The sequence below is a fragment of the Hirundo rustica genome, chromosome 19 (assembly GCF_015227805.2).
Source record: "Hirundo rustica isolate bHirRus1 chromosome 19, bHirRus1.pri.v3, whole genome shotgun sequence".
In the NCBI taxonomy this organism is placed as follows: Eukaryota; Metazoa; Chordata; class Aves; order Passeriformes; family Hirundinidae; genus Hirundo; species Hirundo rustica.
Genome location: NC_053468.1, coordinates 10,773,241 through 10,792,042, shown reverse-complemented (window position 1 = coordinate 10,792,042; position 18,802 = coordinate 10,773,241). Strand labels below are relative to the sequence as shown.

At 49.8% G+C, this 18,802-nt stretch overlaps 1 protein-coding gene across 7 annotated transcripts in view; it reads right to left on the bottom strand.

Annotated features, from left to right (window-relative positions):
- Positions 1-3,942: 3,942 nt before the first annotated feature.
- TSPOAP1 (TSPO associated protein 1) overlaps positions 3,943-18,802 on the bottom strand; it is a 66,770-nt gene continuing 51,910 nt past the window's right edge. For 4 of the 7 annotated variants that reach the window (XM_040082160.2, XM_040082159.2, XM_040082154.2 and 1 more), the window contains 7 exons: positions 18,618-18,780; positions 16,347-16,418; positions 15,952-15,987; positions 14,962-15,065; positions 13,189-13,260; positions 11,580-11,708; positions 3,943-5,238 (listed from right to left, as the gene is read on the bottom strand). In XM_040082160.2, coding sequence (XP_039938094.1) covers positions 5,023-5,238; positions 11,580-11,708; positions 13,189-13,260; positions 14,962-15,065; positions 15,952-15,987; positions 16,347-16,418; positions 18,618-18,780 — 792 coding nt within the window. In that variant the 3' untranslated portion in view covers positions 3,943-5,022. Of the gene's footprint in view, positions 5,239-8,524; positions 8,585-11,579; positions 11,709-13,188; positions 13,261-14,961; positions 15,066-15,951; positions 15,988-16,013; positions 16,267-16,346; positions 16,419-18,617; positions 18,781-18,802 lie in introns of those variants that run through there. The other 3 variants (XM_040082155.2, XM_040082153.2, XM_040082157.2) reach the window with 3 other exon arrangements.

Sequence of the window (18,802 nt, the reverse complement as noted above, 5' to 3'; positions counted from 1 at the left end):
CCTCCGCTGCTTTTAAAGTTCGAAGCAACGCTTTCACATCTACCCCCGGAGACACCTGCAGTGCCCAGCACTCCCCATCCCACCTCCTGAGGTGCTCTGCCCCACATCCCCTGGGGCTCCATGGGAGCTGCTCCTTCTTGTGCAGGAGCAGGCACCGAGATGATGGTTTGAACAGGCATTACCCTCCAGCTGCTGGTCTGGAGCATGGGGCAGCCCAGGCAGATCTGGCCTCTCCCCAAAGTGCAGTTGCACCAGGAGCTCAGCTGGCAAAGCATCTTCACTGCCACGGGCCAAAGCCGCTCTCCCTTTCGCAGAGCAAAAGCATCTGATGGACAAAATCCTTTCCACACTGACAGGGCAGAGGGATACTGCTGGATCAGTGGGGGATGTGTTTGAGCATGAAGGTGTACAGGGAGGCAGAGGAGCTGCTCCTCAGCTCCTCCTCACTGTATATTGCAATTGTGTTTGCCCTCATGGATCAAAATTCCTTGGACCAGCAGCACAGACTGGGAGCAACCGTGTTCCTGCCAGGGCTCCACAAGACTGCTTGGCTGAAGGTCTTCACGTGGACTCTGCCCTGCATGGACACCCCGGGACCCGCAGCGGCTGTAGAATAGTACAGGAGGTGAAGTACCTCTGGCAGTGACTCTGCAGGTGTGTCCATCCCCAAAGCTGGGATCCACCATCCCCAAAGTTGCCTCCTTGCAAGTGGAGCCGTGAACTGATGCTGGTCTTGGTCCTTGAATGTTTAAAGAAAATCAGCAAAGCAAATTACAAATCTTGCAGTGAGGTCCAGGTGAGGCTGATCTTGTTTGCAGACTGGTTTTGAAAACCTGGAGGGAATCCACCTGGAGCACAGCAGAAAGCTGGGTTTGATCAGCCTGGAGGGAAAAAGGCTCTTGAAGCCTTACTCTTGACCTTTAATATCTCATGGAAGTGCTGCAGAGCAGACAGAACTGTTCAGAGTGTCCAAGGATGGGACAAGAGGCAATGGCACAGGCTGCTGCCAAGAAAATTCCCAACAGATGTAAAAAAACACCCAGGACTGTGGTGAAGTGCTGGGACAGGGCTGAGAACAGAGGTGGGGCCTGCATCCCTGAGGGTAAGACCCTGGCCAACCTCCCCTGGCCTTCAAGGTGACTCTGACCCAAGAGATTCAGGAGGTGCCTCCAGCCCACCCCTTTCAGTGTGTGATAGAAGCAGAGCATCTGCCCGAGGTCCCAGCTTCAGCACCACCCCCAGCTCTAGCTCCAGCTCCAGCATCAGAACCAGCTCCAGAACCAGCCACAGATCTGGCAGTAGCTCCAGAACCAGCAGTTTGCACAAGAGACCAGAGCATGGGTCTTATGCAAAGGGGCAGAGCTGGTGGGTTTGCAAAGCCATGCTGAGTCCCTCCCCTGCTGTGTCAGCACCAGATAGAGCAGGAAGATGAGGATTTTTCAAAGGCTATGGACAGTTAGTGCATGTCAGTGCTGATAAACGTTTCACAATGAGGAACTTAATGCAGAGAATCACAGACTGGTTTGTCTTGTGACAGATCTTACAGACCATCTCATTCCATCCCCTGCCTTTCGTAGGGACACCATCCACTGTCCCAGGCTGCTCCAAGCCCCATCCAACCTGGCCTTGGACACTTCCAGGGATCCCAGGGCAGCCACAGTTTCTCTGGGCACCCTGTGCCAGGAAAGCCATTTTTTCCTCAGAGGGAAAAATTCCTTCCCAGTCTAATCCCATCCATCCCTGCCCTCTGGCAGTGGGAGCCATTCCCTGTGTCCTGTCCCTCCAGCCCTTGTCCCCAGTCCCTCTCCAGCTCTCCTGGAGCCCCTTTAGGCCCTGCCAGGGGCTCTGAGGTCTCCCAGGAGCCCTCTCTCCCCAGCTCTCCCAGCCTGGCTCCAGAGCAGAGGGGCTCCAGCCCTGGGAGCAGCTCTGTGGCCTTCTCCGGACTCTTTCCAGCAGCTCCACATCTTTCTGCTGTTGGCCCCAGGGCTGGAAGCAGCTCTGCAGGTGAGGTCTCACCTGAGCAGGGCAAAGGGGCAGAATTCCCCCCTCCCCTTCTGCCCTCAGTGAGGCATCAGCCCAGGGCACGGTGGGTTTCCAGGGTGCATGGCAGGGGGTTGGAACCAGGTGACCTTAATGTCTCTCTCAGCCCCGGCCATTCTATGATTCTGTGTTGAGCTTCCCATTCACCAGCACCTCCAAGTCCTTCTTAAGGCAGCTTTCCATCTGTCTATCCATTCATCCATCCATCCTCTTCCCAGCCTGTACTTGGGATTGCCCCAACTCCATGCAGGATCTTTTACTTGGCCTTGTTAAGTATTGAGAGTTTTGCACGGCTTCACCTCTCCAGCCTGTCCAGGCCCTTTTCATGGATCCCCATCCCCTCCCAACACACAGCTTGGTGTCACCAGGACACTGCCCAGGGTGCCCATGAGCCCCTTTGTCACTGGGAAAGTTGTTAAACACACCAACTCCTACATCAACCCCTGAGAAACACACCAAACTCCTCTCAAAAAAAAAAAAAAAGTTCTCCCTCCAACTGCTTCAGAAACCATGGAAGTGGGGGGTTGTGATATGCTTTGTCTCTTGAATGTTTACTTTCCTGGAGACTGTGACCCTGCTCCCAGATCAGGGTGAATGGGAGAGGTCATGGGCCTGGCTGAGGCTTCTGGTGAACACCAACACAAGCATCAAACCCTTGCACACAGAGACCACGAGGTGCTCATCTGGAGAAAGGAAACAGGAACAAATTGATGCCACCAGCAGCTCCCCCAAGCAGAGAGGTTCCATCCACACCTGGGCTGTGGCACAGTGAGTGGAGACAGAGGATGCAAAGCAGAACATCTGGATTATATATTTATTTACCTTTTTTTTTTTTTTCATTTGTTTCTGGTAGCCTGCCATGTTTAGCTATAACAACTTGAAGATGTTAATCTTAAGTCTTTCTCATGGAGGCTTCTCAGAGCTTTGCTGGACAGCCTGTCTGGTGGTGCTCAGCTGGGAACCAGCTGAACTAGGGAGACCACTGAAAGATAGGTCAGGGTCTAGCACAGCCAAATTTACCAGAGGTAGAGACACAGCACACACCCTGTGATCCCAGGGGCTCATCTGAGCAGGGAGGATGGAAGCACCAGGAGCAAGGGAGCCAGGCAGGCACTGGCTTCACGGGGCCCGTAGCTCTGGGCACACCCCAGAATGTTCCGGTGGCTGCTTTTCCTCTTAAAGGTTTTGTTCTTCAATTCACCCGAGGAACTGATAAAAGCCATGACAGTTTCTTTCAAAAGACCTCTAACAACCCACTTAAGAAACTCCAGTTGGTAAATTCAGTTAAAACAGCAACGACTTCCCCCATGGGAGGACAGGCTGCAGATAAAGCTCTGGGTTGCTGATGAGTTTCATCACTGAGGCTGCTCCAGAAGCCGTGGCAACTCCAGCAGAGCTGCAGCACCTCATCCTTTCAAAGCCTTTGCTCTGTCCCTGCCCTGACTCCCATCCACCACAGGACACGGTGCCTTACTGTGATATCAAGATCCTCATGGAGCATTTCTCTCTAGGGAGCAGAAGCTTCCCAAACAAGTCCTTCCTATCAGGGGAATCCTGCAGAATCCCCCCAAAATCCCAGAGTGACTTCTGGCACCTTGGCTGTATTCCCAGAGGCTCCAGGTGCAGGACCACACCTATGACCTAACACCCACACCGGTGGAGCTGGGAGCGCAGGGGTCCATCCCAGGCACTCTGGGCAGCCTCATGCCCACAGCCCTCCCTGTGTCCTGCATCCCCCCGCTGACACCTCAGCCCCTGCCCTCCCCTCACACCCGGGGCATCCACAGCCACATTGTCCCTCTGAGAAGGGGACACAGAAGGTACAGAACATCCTCAAGGTGAGGGTAGTTGGTCTAATTTCCCCACTCCCCTGAAGAAGCATCACTGAATCTTTGGCTTTTTTAAGGAAAATTTGTGTATTTGTGAAAATAGATTTTATTATAATAAAATTTGACATTAAATAAAAACATACCATACCCCCACCACTCATGGCCGCTGTGCTGGCACCACTCACGGAGCTCACGGAACTGCCCTGCTCAGAACAAGGACGCACTGGAACATGCAGAGAAAGAAACACAGGGAGGGACAGAAACCATGGCATAAACCCCTCCGTGCTTGGCCAGGGCTGTGTCTCAACTGCAGGAACACACTGTCTGCTACAAAAACAGTGCAAGCTGCCCAGCCCCAGGCCTGCTCTCCCAACACCCTGGCTCAGGAGCAGCTCACGGACACAGCTGAACAGAACCGTAGAGGCAGACAGACAAATAAATAGGTAGATAAATAAATCAACTGATAAATAAATTGATAAATAAATAATAAGGCGGAGTCCCCAGCCAGTGCGTGGTCAAGGTGAACCAGGCAAGAGCAGCTGACAGCAGCCCACCCCCGTGCTGAAGAACCGAGCCCAGCAGGGCATCGCTCCTTCCTCCCCGGGGATCCTCATGCTGGAAGCTGACTGAGGCAGCTCCGAGGCACAGCTGCTCCGAGGCACAGCTGCATATTTACAGGGTTACAGTACAAATAAGAACTCACTCATCAGCCCAGAGACAGCGAAGGGGAGTCACGGGAACAGAAAAGTGCAAATTTTCTTTGCAGGAAGTGAAGGAGTTGACACGACCTCCTTTGGAGCAGAGAAATACCAGGGTGTGGAGTACAAGGGATCTCTTCTAATGGGCTGGGGCTTTGCTTGGGAAAGCCAGTTAGCTAACTTACAGCCAGAATATAATCAATAAATTAAAATATTTACAGGGAACCGGTGCACCGAGGGCTGCATGGAGCAGGACACGCTGGATCCCAGAGCTGAGCCCTCACACCCCAGAGCCACTTTTTCCCCAAGGGCTCTCAGCTCCCACACCCTCCAGAGTGTTCTCGATTCAACACATAGTTCTTCCCTATGAAAGTAATCAGCTTACTGCAGAGGCCTCCTCCTGAACTCTCAGTCTCTGGGGCTGTATGGGCAGCCCGGATGGAATAAACCCCTTGTTAGTTTTTCTTATTGGACCCAAGCTTTCTGAAGAGGTTTTTCCCTTTGAAGAAGAAGCCTCTCTTCTTTTTACTCTGCCCAGGTGCATCACTGCAGGTGAGGAGGGCCAGTGATGCCTGCTCTGAACACTGCTCAACTGGGACAAGGCAGGAAGGTGCTGGCAGAGGAGGAGATGGAGAGGAGTCACTCTGATCAACAGATCCATCTGGATTTAGCTGGGTGGGAAAGAGAGAAAACAAAAGACAAAAGCACAAGTTAGAGCTGCTGAAGGAGATCACACCAACATAAACCTCAGGCAGAGAACCTGGCCTTCTCTCTACACTGGTTTACTTAGAAGTTTCCAGTGGATTTAGATTTTGTACCTACAACCCACACCCTTCCTTAGCTAAGAATTCCTGAAATTCCTGAACTTTGGGCTAAGAACAGGACAGCACAAAAGACCCTCTAAGGACATGGTGAAGGACGCTGCTCCACAGCTAACTGAGTGAATCAGCTCCTGAAGCATGGATGGAGACGGGTACTGATGAATCCATGGATGGCTCAGCCATGGAGCCTGCTGAGCTCCTAGCATGCTCTGGGACAGAAGCCAGGACATAAACCCAAATTTTGTAAGAACAAGCGCTCTGCAAGGCCTCCAGAAGATCAAGGAGACTGGCTGAGTCCTGAAGCTTCTCAAACAGTAGCCATGGCAGAAGAGTAACTGGAGGTCCTGCCAGGCTGCTCAGCATCCAGCAGATCCAGAGGCAGGAGGGACAGAAAGCCAAGTCTGGTGCTCTGCAGTGGCACCAATGGAGGAGGACATGGAGAAGTCTTGGATCAAGCGGCACACAGGAATGTTCCTGAGCCCCAAATGTTTGAAATGGTTACTTGGGACCCACCAGTCTCAAATACCGCTGTTTCCTTTGGAAAGAGCTTTTGGAAATCAGAATGTGCCTTAGTCCTGGGCTGCATTTCCCCTTCACAAAGCACCAAGAGGTTGGTTCCTAGTAGCAGCCTTCCTTCAACAATCTCCTCTCACTAGGCTTAGGTGTCCAGACAGTGACAATTACCAATCTAGCAAGTCAAGTTTTCCCAACAGGCTGCCAGGTTCCTCAGGGAACAGGCTCTGGGTTTCTGAGGCCTAGGAGAGCCTTAGTTACTGCCTTCTCTTCCACACAGCTTTCACAAACCAGCAGCTTCCAAGCTCCAGCTGTACATCCTGTCTTGGCATTACCCAAAACACAAGGTGACAGTGGCTGGAGCTATGCCAGGAGAGTCCTCTGGACACTGGAATGTAACACCCTCAGCATCCCTCTATCTGGGCCCCACTGAGTCCCTCACAGGTCTGCAGCAGACACAGCCCCTAGAGAGAATGTGAAATGGTGACAGTGGCAGCAGGACCCTCTGTCTGAGGTGGAAGCAGTACTGAAGATCAGACTCCAGCCAGGAACTGTGTAAAGATCCCAGCAGCTGCCCCCGGGCAGGACTGGCTGTGCCTGGTCCTGCTTTGTGTCTAGGGCAAGCAGCTGACTAAGGCAGAAGCAGAGCCTGGAGCACTGCTGCCTCACTCTAGCACAGCAACTCACTCATGCCCTGGGGGGGCTTTAAATACAAAGGTGTGGAATGTCAAAGCAGCCCTGCTCTGTCACCCTACTGCTGGCCCAGCACCCACCTCCTCCAGGACCAGGAGCAGTCAGTGGCTGTGACCTCTCCACCCCTCACAGGTGGAAGCTGTGCTGGTCCAGGCTGCTGCAGGAGTGAAGAACCTCTGAAAACCTTTGCTCTGGGTGGGACTCAGCACCTACAACACCCGTGGAGTCAGTCCTGAGTGGGCAGGAGTACAGGGAGCTCCATCTTGGGAGTGAATTTGTGACCCCTTCAATCCCCACAGAGTCAACTTCTGCCTCACAGCAATCACTGAGCTGTGCCAGTGCCATCTGACTCTCCCTTACTTCAACCACAGGACAGAGCTGGAACTCCTCTCTGCCCCTCTCCCCGACAGTAACCAATCCCATGGCTGACTTTTCCAGAGCTCATGCTCTCAGTTCACCTGAAAATGTTGCTTTCCAAGGCACTCCTGCAACACTCCAGGTGTGCAGCACTGTACCCTAAGGCCAGCTGCTGCCCAGGACATGCTGCAGGATGTCACACATGCTGATGGACGGCTCAGGTTGGCCCTTGGGAAAGCTGCACTCTCGCTGCAAGCTCCACTCCAACCAATGCTGCAGCAGCAGCTGCAGCCTGTGTCTATCCTGTCAGCTCCTTGTGCAAGGAACAGCACTTGGTGCTAGTAAGCCCAGTGTTAGGTCTGAGGAGTCTGCGAGTAAACCTGAATAAAAATCCAGATGGAAATTTGCAGCCAGAAATGCAAGGTTTATGGAGGCAAAGAGAAAAAGAAAGCCAGGTGAGGGCAAACTTGGAGCCAACTCTCTTAGCAGGGAGCAAAGAAAGAATCCCCAAGTTCTGCCCCAGAAACTGTTTATGATTTGTGCAATGAAGAATCCTTGGATAAAATGCCCAAAAGCACAGGGCTAGCAGCAGAAGGGGCCCACCAGCACTCAGGGAGTGATGTGGGAGGGATGGAAAGGCCCCTGTGCAGCTGGAGCAGTGGGTGCTCTGGCCATGCACCATTGGAAAACACTTTTTGGGTAAATGTGGAAAAGATTCAGGACAGGCCAGAAGTGGCCCCACAAACAATTTCTCCTCTTCTCAGAGGTCTCTGAGTGGCAGGAAAGTAACAGAACTAGCTCACAGATTCATGTGGTAAGAGAAAAATCATACTAAAATTGGGGGTTCTTCTCTAAGAGAAAAAAAGGAAAAACTGCTCTGTCAAAATCCTCATACAAGTCAGGAGAGTGATAAATATAAGACTGATGTCAGTTTTCAGGGCTGGTTTTACTGTTCTCTCAGTTGTTACTGATTAACACAATTTCTGGAAAACAAACATTTGAAACTAAGGAAAACAAAGACTGCTCCTGCTGGCCCCTAAAACCAGGGGTCTTACCCACCCAGCCCCAGAACAATTATCCACACAAGGTTGGTTTTAGGGACTAAATGTTACTATTTTCTTAAATGTATGGTGGGCAGGGGTTTTTCAGGACTATTTTCAGGAAGGAGTAAAATCCAGAAGGAAAAAACCCCAGGCTGAACATGAAGTGTGCTCAGACTGAGGAGGATCCTGCAAAGGCCAAGCGACACTTTGGCTGTTGATGTGAACAGAAGGGCCAAGCTGAATTACAAAGCAGGTCCTTCCCAAACCTGAATATCCAACACAGCCCCATCCTGATCCCCAAAACCACCAGATAATTGTTCCAACTGACTGCACTTCATGTGCTGAATGGTTTGTCTTTACCACAGAACCCAGGTGGCAGTGAATGGTCTGACATCAGACCTGAAGATAGATTTGCCACCACAGCCCCAGATCAGCCTGTCAAACTACAAGAAAGAAAAAGAGCCAACCCCAGGTGCAGGAGCCTTTGAGGTGCTGGGTTGGGTGGGAGGTTGAAGGTCTCACACACTTACATGGTTGCTCTCTCTATGTATCATTCATATCTATCACTGGACTCTTCTCTTCCTCATTCTCTGAAGAAAAGAACCATCCCAGGTGCGTAACACAGGCAGAAATAAATACATGAAATCCATTAGAATCAAACACTTCTGAAGGTACTTTACAATCAGTCTTTGACAGAAACTGCATGTTACTGATGCAAAAATATTCCATCAACACGAACAGCGTTGAAGCAGCAGCTAAGCATGAGTGTTTTGCACCCTGGCTCTGAACAGAATTTCTTGGATCCCCCTCTTTGTGCTGTTTTTGTTTGTTTATTCTAATCCCCAAATGTTGTCAGTTTCTAAGTTCAATTGCTTCACCTTTTCAGTTGCCAGCATTTTAAGATTTACTCAGAAATAATTAAAAATGGTCCACCGTCCCCAGTTCAGTTTGGAAATAAGTTGTCCTTACTCTCAGGCCTTTGGTAGGGCAGCAGGGAGAAGGGAAGTGTGAAGAACAGACAAGGTGAGAACATCATATCCAAGAAGTTATGAGTGATTTAAAAATCACTCATGGAAAAGCTTCTGTTGCAACTAGAACAAGCTGTAACCGAGTCCAAAGCTCTGCCATGGTGCACACAAATCCCCACTGAGGTGCCAGGGCTCAAGCTGGGACTAGGAATTTGCAAGGGAGCCTGCTTTGCTAACAGCAAATTGGACAAGCAAGTCTTCCTTAACTCTGTGGGGTGAAAGTGCTACAGGAATTTGGAAAGCCTCAGGCATGGCTGTATCACTGGGAGAGTTCATTCCTGCTCAGGGATGGATATGGAATATGTGTTTTACAGGAGGTATTTCTTTCTCCTGCCTTCCCCATGAGGTTTTCTGCCCACAGGTTGGGATGGTGTGATTGCTGTAACAGCCAAAACCACTGTGGGGTTAGGTTCTGTCTCCTCAAGAATCACTAAACACACTTAAATGCAGTTAATTAATACCAGTTTGGCTCTGAGCAGGGTAAATACACCACTTTTAACAGGGAGCAAATGTGCCCTTCCTGTGTGGAAGCCGTTTAGACAGGTCTGGATTGCAAAGCACAAGTGGGAGGAATGCCGGGGATGCTGAGCCAGGATCCCCTGGGACAGGTGTCCAGGAGAAGCAGGGAGGCAGCAGGACAGGAGCCAGGATGGCATGATGCAGAAGCAGCCAAAGCACAGTCATGCCTAGGGAGTTCAAGCTGATTCCCACTGAAATAAAATCGGTTTAATCATCAATATCTGAATTTTCCAGTCCCCCAGTTACAGACGGAGAGCAGCAGTTCATGGATCAGGAGAGTACCAAAAGTACCAAATCCAACAAGTTCCTGCTCTATGCACCCCAAAGTCAGAGCCAGTGTAAGGGGAGGCTGCCTTGGATCTCAGGCACAGAGGACTAGAAATGTGTCTGTATTTTATATGGGTTATTTTTACACACCTGAAAGGTGCTTCTGTTTAAAAAAATGTCATGGAACATAGGAAAAGAGCTTCCAACCTTCAGCATGCAGGGATATGTCAGCCAAACTGCTGTCCAGGGAATCAGTCACCCACTGAACTCAGCAGCAGAGAGCAGAGATGAAAAGTGCGTTTGGCTTTGCAAACCCTTCACACCTGCAAGTGGCAGACAAGGTTACCTGAACTCCCCCTGAACTAACCTGAACTAACCACACTTAGAATTCCACCTTGATTTTACTGGTTGAGGTCTCCTTTGGCACCCTCTATTTCAACAGATGAGTAATTTGCTAAGAGTAGATAATTTTGAGAGGGAAACTGAAGAAAGAACCCCAGTCTGCATCCCTGTTAACTCCCAGGGAGGTTAGACTTGGGTGACCTCAGGGCTCTTAAACCCTGGCAGTAACAGCTGATTAACCTGTCATTCCCCAGCAAGGACTAGTATCCTCTACAGGGAAGTAAGGACAAGGACCCCAGAGAGCTGCTGAGGTCAGCAGAAGATCCAACAAACTGCCCACAAACCTCATTCTCTGAGCAAGGCTGCTCTGCCCGAGAAGGCATCAAGGCTGGAGTGCAAATCCTGTACCCACAAAGCCTGGAATGCCTGGAAGCAAGGGTTGGGGCTAAAGTGAAGGGAGATCAGGCAGCATTTGAAGACAGAGAGATGGATACAGAGTACGGGAAGAGCTGAGCATGAAAAAAAAGGCCAAGAAATGCTGCAGAGAGCAGGAAAGCTGGGATGGAACCAGTGGAGAGTTCAAAAGAGCAGGATTCAGGGATTCAGAGCCCCCTACTTCCCTAAGGATGGCTCAAAGCCAACCTGCTCTGGCTCATGTGGGCCTGGCACCACACGACAGTGCCAACAACCTCCCAAGAGGACTGAAGGTTGAGCCCATGTGAGCTGGGACCAAGCTGGGTCCTTCCTGCCCCCCACTCTACAGTGAGACAGCACAGGAGTCCAGGAATGACAAAGGAGCTGCTACACTTTTAGCCTCAGCCCCTGACATGGCCCCAATCCCCCACTTCAGCCTTTATTCCAAGAGTCTCAGCAACACAATGCAAGGAGTTAATTTAACCTTTGAATTCCTTGACTCTGGGGGATGCTTTTGAAATCATAGGATGCATTCCCCAGATGTGTTTGGGAAACTCCTCAGTGTGTTGTGAATTTACCCAGGAAAACCTCAGCCTGGATTAAGGTATATCTAACTTGGGGTGCATGGAATAACATTGGTGTTTGGGCATTGCTAATTCCAGAACTCTTTGGCATGGATATAATCATATTTAGGGAATTTCATGCAGGTGGCGAGCTGGTTGAACTTTCCTTCCAGTAGCATTTCCCCACGGACCTTTTAGTGGATCTAAACAATTTGCTGGTGGGATTTGAATGCTCCTTGCCCACTTAACCACACTGGGGTCCCAGCAGATGCTGTTTTGTGCCACTTTCTGCACTACAAGTAAATCTTTTGGAAGAGCCCCCAGCACCCCTTAGGATGAACAAGCTGCATGCAGTAAGTTCAGTGATTCCATGGGTGCTGCATGCCATGCAATGCCCAGGCTCCAGACACACCCCTGCCTAGATGGCAGTGTCATGCAGTCACACATCTCACCTGGCTCTCAGCACTCAGTGGAGAAGCTTCTTTATCTTTGGAGTGGAATTCCTTGGCCACGTCTCCATCCAAAGGGACAGCTTCCAGGAAGTTGGATGGGACAAGCCCTCTCTGTTGTTTCAGCTCTCCCTGCAAGATCAACATTCAATTCTCACAGCAGCTTTCCTGGAGAAATAAATAACCACTCGAGATGCAGTGCCCTGCAGAGAAGGTTGGGCTGTGGGCTGAGACAGGTCCAGAACACACCCACATAGGGAGAAAAGATCCACAGAAAATTCCGTAACTCACAACCTTGCTTAGTTCTGGAACAATTCAGAGCACAGAAATACAGAAGAGAATAAAGGAAGATGACAGCAAGTTGTGACAAAGGTGATTTCTACCAACTCAGAATCTCCACTACCATACTGGAATAAGACTGTGCCACTGCTGCCCTAGAGGCCTTTGATTTGCCCTGGTACTTACTGATGTCTTTAAAGAATGTGGCAGTACTGGCACAATGTCCTGTAGGCATTGCATTCATGATCACAGAGGCCCAGAGCTACACTATCATATCCCTACAAATATGTATCCAGGTCAACAGGAGGTGGTTGGGTGAGACAAAACCCACCCCAGCAATGCTGTTTGTCCAACACAATAAAAGGATCAAGCAAAACATTCCTAGTGATGCTCTCAGACATAACCTGGAGCTCAACCTCAAATCTGATGTGTGAAGGCACACTGTTTCCCATGCAGGAAGAGGTGAGCGATCCAAGGGCCAAGGCTCAACTTTTGCATACAGCTGAAGGGCAGGAAGAGCCCCAGGAGTGTGTCTGCTCACTTGGATCACCATTCCAGCCTCTGGCCCAGGTGTGAGAGTGCCTGGCGAAATGTTAGCTCTGAGTAGGTGTTGATTCAGCTGGTGTGTGCATGGAAAAATGCAGACAAAGCTTTGGGAAACCTGCAGGCAATTGATGCCAAAAAATAAACTCAGAACCACTGGGACATTTAAAGGCCATGGAGATCTCCCAGAGCTGGAGCCCCTCCACTCTGGAGCCAGGCTGGGATACCTCAGGGTGTTCACTAGGAAGTGAAAAGGTTCCAGGGGAGACCAAAGAGCCCCTTACAGGGCCTAAATGAACTCCAGAAGGGCTGGAGAGGGACTTTGCACAAGGGACAGAGAGACAGGACAAGGGACAATGGCTTCCCACTGCCAGAGGGCAGGGTGAGATGGGATATTGGGAAGGAATTCCCAGCTATGAGTGTGCCAAGGCCATGACACAGGGTGTCCAGAGAAGCTGTGGCTGCCCCTGGATCCTTGGAAGTGTCTAAGGCCAGGTTGGATAGGGTTTGGAGCACTCTGGGATAGTGGAAGGTGTCCCTGCCCATGGCAGGGGGTGGAACAAGATGAGCTTTAAGGTCTCTTCCCCAAACCATTCCAAGACTCTGTAATACAGCAGGAAAAATGAGCACCAGAAACAGGCTGCCCTGCACTACGTAGAGAGAGATTTTTCTTTTTTTTTTTTTTTCCAAAAGCAGAATACTTGGTTCCCTGATTTCTGCTTCCCTGCCACTCCACAAACTCCAACAATTTCCAGAGTAACCACAAGACCTTGCCAAGGCCTGCACTTACATAGTAGAATCCATCATCATCCATGGACCCGAAGACAGTGATAACGTCCCCAGCACTGAAGGTCAGTTCAGCCTGCAAAGAGCCAGAAAACAGAGGTCACAGGAGAAGCACTGCCTGGAATTTCTCACCAGGAACACAGGCTCCTCTCGGCTTCTTGCCCAATTTCACTCCAAGGGAGGAAACCCACTGTTTTAGTCTTGCAGGACCAGGATGCAGGAGGGAAACTGAAGTGGATAACTCTGGCATTCACTGCTAGGGAAGCATTTTATAAATTAAGACAAGAGCAAAGCCCATTTTTAAACCAATTTTAATAAGGTTTCAAAATAGTACCTACCACCTGCTCTGGAAAAGTGCACTGAGGACAAGCTCAGCAAGCAGCAGAAATACCTTCAATTTCTGAAAGTATAATTACAAATCCTGCTCCCTTGGATGAGCCTGCTCTGTATTCAGGGATTAGTCACTAGCAGGGAGGTTTAACCTGGACACGGAACAGAAGCACAGCACAGAGACCCTTTGCTGTTGCACACTCTGTCCTGTCAGACACCACAGCACATGCTCCACGGGGCACAAGGCTATAGACAAAGGTGTCACCTGTCTCTTTTAACGGAAGAAGCTGCCCAGTGGAGGCTCCAAACAGGCTGAGTCCCACTCAAGGCACTCTGTCACTTTACAAGTGTCAGCTGGAAGGGATCTACTTCCAATATATTTACCATATTATATCCCTAGTCCTCAATTTAATCTCTTGAGGCTGTAGATCACTCCTGTGGAGCATCTCCCACAGAACTGCACGTGCTTGTTCCAGTAATTTGAGGTCTTGTCCAAAAAAGCTCGACAAGAGCAAATCACTGCAAAAAGTCCAGTCATCTCCTTAGTGACAAGGGTTCAAAAGTGTTTGGTGGTGGGATATATACACTGTGTCTCCCCCAAGATATTCCACCAGCCCTAGAACACCCTGTCCACGGCTGTCTCTCTCTGGGCAGGAAACACAGCTTGGGAAGCAAGCATTCCCTGAACTGTGCCCTCTGCTAGCCAGACACTCCTGTGTGGATGAAGGGAAAGGATGTGAATCCAAACCTCCTATTTTTGTTTGCTCAGAGTGCTAACACAGCTAACACAGCTGGGAGGAACAGAGAACAGAGCATGTGCTCATCTCTTTTTGCAGAAAGGCTTCTGCATTGCCTCCTTTCTACCTGGAACAGACTTATCCATAAAAATACTGTTTGGATTGTATCCTTCCCTGCTCAGATTATATCCCTTTCTATCCCTAGAAGTGTCCAAGGCCAGGTTGGAAGGGGCTTGGAGCAGCTCAGTCTAGTGGAAGGTGTCCCTGCTCATGGCAGAGGGTGGGATGAGATGGGCTTTAAGATACCTTCCAACTCATCCCACTCCATGATCCTGTGATTCTATATATTGCTTGCAAACAAGAACTTTGCAAACGAGTCCATTTAACTGGAGCTAAATCTTTTTGCTTGAAACAAAGACCTACACAGATACTTAACTCAAAAGTCGTGCTCAAATTAAGTGTCAAAAGTGCTTTCAAACCCTTAAGCAGGTTTTTCCTTTGCCCAGTGTTTCCTCAGTTGCTACCAGAAGGAGTTGCTTCCTCCCACCCCAGATCTACTCAGTCCTGTCTGATCACTAAAGGATGCCATGAATACTCACAGAATTTCACTGAGGCTCTAGTTGGACCAAAGTTCTGAGTGTCTTGGGAGAGAAGGGAAAAAGAGATAGGAAGAAGAAACCTCTGAAAAGGAGGGAGCAGATGGTGGTTACCTCCACATCTGTGTTTGGAGAGCTCTCCTTAGGATTGTAGTCAAAGGCAGCCACCATCCTGCGAGGAGTCAGCAGCTCTGCTTCAATGTCTTTATATTTCTGTCCTGCAGGAGAAAATTAAAATATTCTTAGATGGAAATACTAGGACAAAATCCCAGATCATGGCAACTCCTTCACCCTTCTTGCAGTGGTCTGAGCAAAAAGAATACTGGGGGAAACTGAGTGGAGAGGGACTTTAGAGGCATTTGGTAAAGCAGTTTTCCGATCTTCTTCATTACCTCATAAGCACAAAAGTGGGAACATCCCCCCATCCCCGTGCTCTGTCTATATGTACAGGAATGTTTTATTTTACATTTCCTATTTACACACACACACACATATATATATACCCAGGACAGCTGTCTCTACAGTGTCTTGAAGTGGCATTTCTCCTCCCACTACACAATGTTTTGCTATTAAGCTACAAAATTTATCCTCCAAGGGCCGAGGACCAGCACATAGGGAAGTGCAGGCAGGCCTTGCCATCCACAATCTTCTGCCTGCTCAGACCTGTTACCTACTGACCTGCCCTGAGCCTATAAAAGCCAAGCCTGGTGCTACAGAAACACACATTCATGGATTTAAACCCTGCTTTGGGTCAGTATTGGATGGGCTGGCAAAGGGTTTGCAGACTTGGCCTCTCTGAATATCAACAGATTATGCACCTCAGCAGAGGGAGCACCCTCTCAGTGTCCCTTGGATCATAGGGACTACAGCATGTGATGAGTGAGAGATTGCCCTGCTCCTCCCACAGCACAACAACAGGTGCACACCCCCTGCAAGCATCCCCTGCTCAACCAAAGCATTCTGCACCCACCATCAAACAAAAAGAACTAAAACCTCTCATTACTGTGCTCTGAAGCAGCACCACAGGGTGTCACACCGGCCCCTGAACACAAAACACATCTGTAATTCCTGCATTACCTACTTTCCAGTAAAAGCGATTCTCACCTGGCTGAGACTTGTACTCCTGTTTGTCCAGCGCTGCTGGGGAAAGGAAACGCCTCATCAGTAAGAGCTCATCTCCAACAGTGACCACATGACACAACTGACAAACAGTAAAAAGAACACCAAGACAGCAAACAACAGAAGCAAACTGTTCATGCAACTCGAAGTCTACACCAGTGATCAGAACTCAGGAACATAACAAGCAGCAGAGGTCAAGCTCCAAACTATAAAAGACATCACTGCTGTTAAAAACTTAACACCAGCAAAGGGATGGGCTCTCTTTCCACTTCCTAGCAGTCGTACAAACATCTGAGGGTCCTGAAAGCAAGCAGTAAAAATTCAATGCAGTCTGTAATCCTATAGCAAAAACCAAAGAGGAAGCAGTGAATGACACACACCTTTCTTGGAGCGTCTGGGTTTTGGAGGAGGGACGGTTTGGCGGCGTGGAGGTGGAGAAAATGTGCCAATTCCTTAATAAAAACACCAAAAAAGCAAATAAATAGACAAGAGAAACAGACAGTGGATGGAAAGTGAGAGGCATCTTGAATAGTGAACAGGGGACAGATGACATGCCTCCCATATGTGGACTCAGATGAGGCATGATCCACATTCCAAATACACAGAGAAATCCACACTCTACTTATGCCTTTTAGCGCTACTCCACAGGTCACAGCAGACAGACGTGGATGCTCTGGAGCTTTCAGAAGCAGCACCATAAGGACAAAATAAAACCTTCTAGCATTAGCACCTGAAAAATCCCAGGTGTCTAGCTAAAGCTTCTGCACTGAGCACAGTCAGGACTGGATGAAATCCCAAATGAACCTGCGGAGTGCCCAGAAAAACCCCTCCAAGGCATTTCCTGTCACAGTTACAAGGCTGTGATAGGGGCTTATGGCAGCACGAAAACAGCAGAGGTAAAGCCAGCCCAACTGCCAAGGAATCAGAGAATCACTGCTGTTGGAAAAAGACCTTTGAGACCATCAGGTCCAACCTGCACCCAGCTGTCCCCTCCTGTCAGGGAGTTGTGCAGAGACACAAGGTTCCCCCTGAGCCTCCTTTTCTCCAGGCTGAGCCCCTTTCCAGCTCCCTCAGCTGCTCCTGGGGCTCCAGACCCTTCCCCAGCTCTGTTCCCTGCCCTGGACACACTCCAGCACCTCAGTGTCCTTGCCAAGAGAGACCCAGAACTGCACCAAGGATTTGAGGTGCTCCCCCACCAGTGCCAAACCTACAGTCCCTCCCTGCACACCCATCTTATTGATTACCACCACCTTCCTCAAAACTTTCAAACCCGTCACGTTTAATGAAGTCTCAGAGCTATTAAAATCCTTTACTCTTTCAAGACTATGCAGTGAGTGCAGGGCAGAGAGTGCCTTGTGTATCCACCGAGGGACACAGGCCACCAGAGTCATCCAACCAGCTCTGGCATATACACAGGAGAAAGAGTATGGATGTGAAAAGCACCTTACTCAAATCTCCTCTCCTCAGACATGGGAGAGGCCAAAGAAAAAATATATCCAAGAAATCACACAGTGAAAGCATTAGGCTCCTTCAATCCCTGTGCTCCACAGGATCAACTGCTGGGAGCAACACTTAGGAGCTGGGCACTGTCAGCCCCTCAGAATCATAGAATGGTTTGGGTGGGAGGAGACCTTAAAGGTCTGTTAGAGCTGGATACTGGGTCTCCCACTATGGAAATAGGAAAAAAATTGATTGCTCCTTTTTTTTCTTGAGTTTTCTTATTTTTAGGTTGATTTGGTTTGTTTTTTTTCCCCAGCTCAGGCAATGTCAGGACTTATCTCTGCCATGACCAACACCTGTGCTGTTTTTCACTGCTGAACTAGCAGGGAAACAGGGACCAGCCAAACCAGGAATATCCTGGTGTTTTAACAAGTGGAGCAGATCCATCCATCAGCACTGGCAGTAGAGGGTGCACGGAGGAGTGCAGGATGAGAGGTGGGAGGCATGAGGGACAGGCACTGGGACACCAGTATTCACAGCAGGGGCAGCTCACAGCCACTGAGCCAGAGTCAGCCTGAGCTGTGCTGGCTGCACACCCCAGGGCTGCTCCCTCTCCTACGAGTACATGAGTGGGAAGGAACAGGAAAGCCTCTGCAGTACACAAAGCACTGACTACATACTTCAGGGAGTAAGAAAGGAGGAAGCCAACCACCGGGTCTGCTCCTTGTACACTCCTGTCTGGCCTGCCTTGTTGTCTTACACCTTTTCTCCCCCTTCCTCATCTTCATTCCCAAGTCACAGATTCTCCCACCCAAGAGCAAGGTCCCAAGAGTTCAGTCACAGGTTTTTAAAACGAAGGAGAGAACAGAGTGAAAACTCTTGTTCACATACTTCAGCTGTTCTTCAAACACTTCTGTTCCCCTGTCCCTAGCGAGGCTCAGCCTCACTTTGTGCTGAATTCATACATCTCAAGCCCAGGAGCAGCTGCAGCAGCTGCAAATGCTGCAGTGGAGTCAGGGATGAACTGAGAGCTTGGAACACCCACATCCAGCCAGATTCCCCTGCTGTGGAGCAGCCACTAAACCCGGCTGCAGATCCAGGGATAGTCCTCCAGATGGGTTTGGTAGCTGCACTGGCCACATATGAAAGACTGAGCTTCCAACATTCCAGCAAAGAACCACAGGAGCAGGGCACCCACACACACACAGTACCTGGGCTCTCCGTGTCCACAGGCAGGAACCCCTGCTTTAGGAGCTGCTGCTTGAGCTCACTGATCTCCACAGGGACTTCTGACACCATGTTGCATGGAATGTATCCCTCCCTTCCAGCACATTCCCCCCTGTAAAAACCATCAGCATCCTTGTCTCCACAAACCTGCAAAGGGGAATAGACTGGT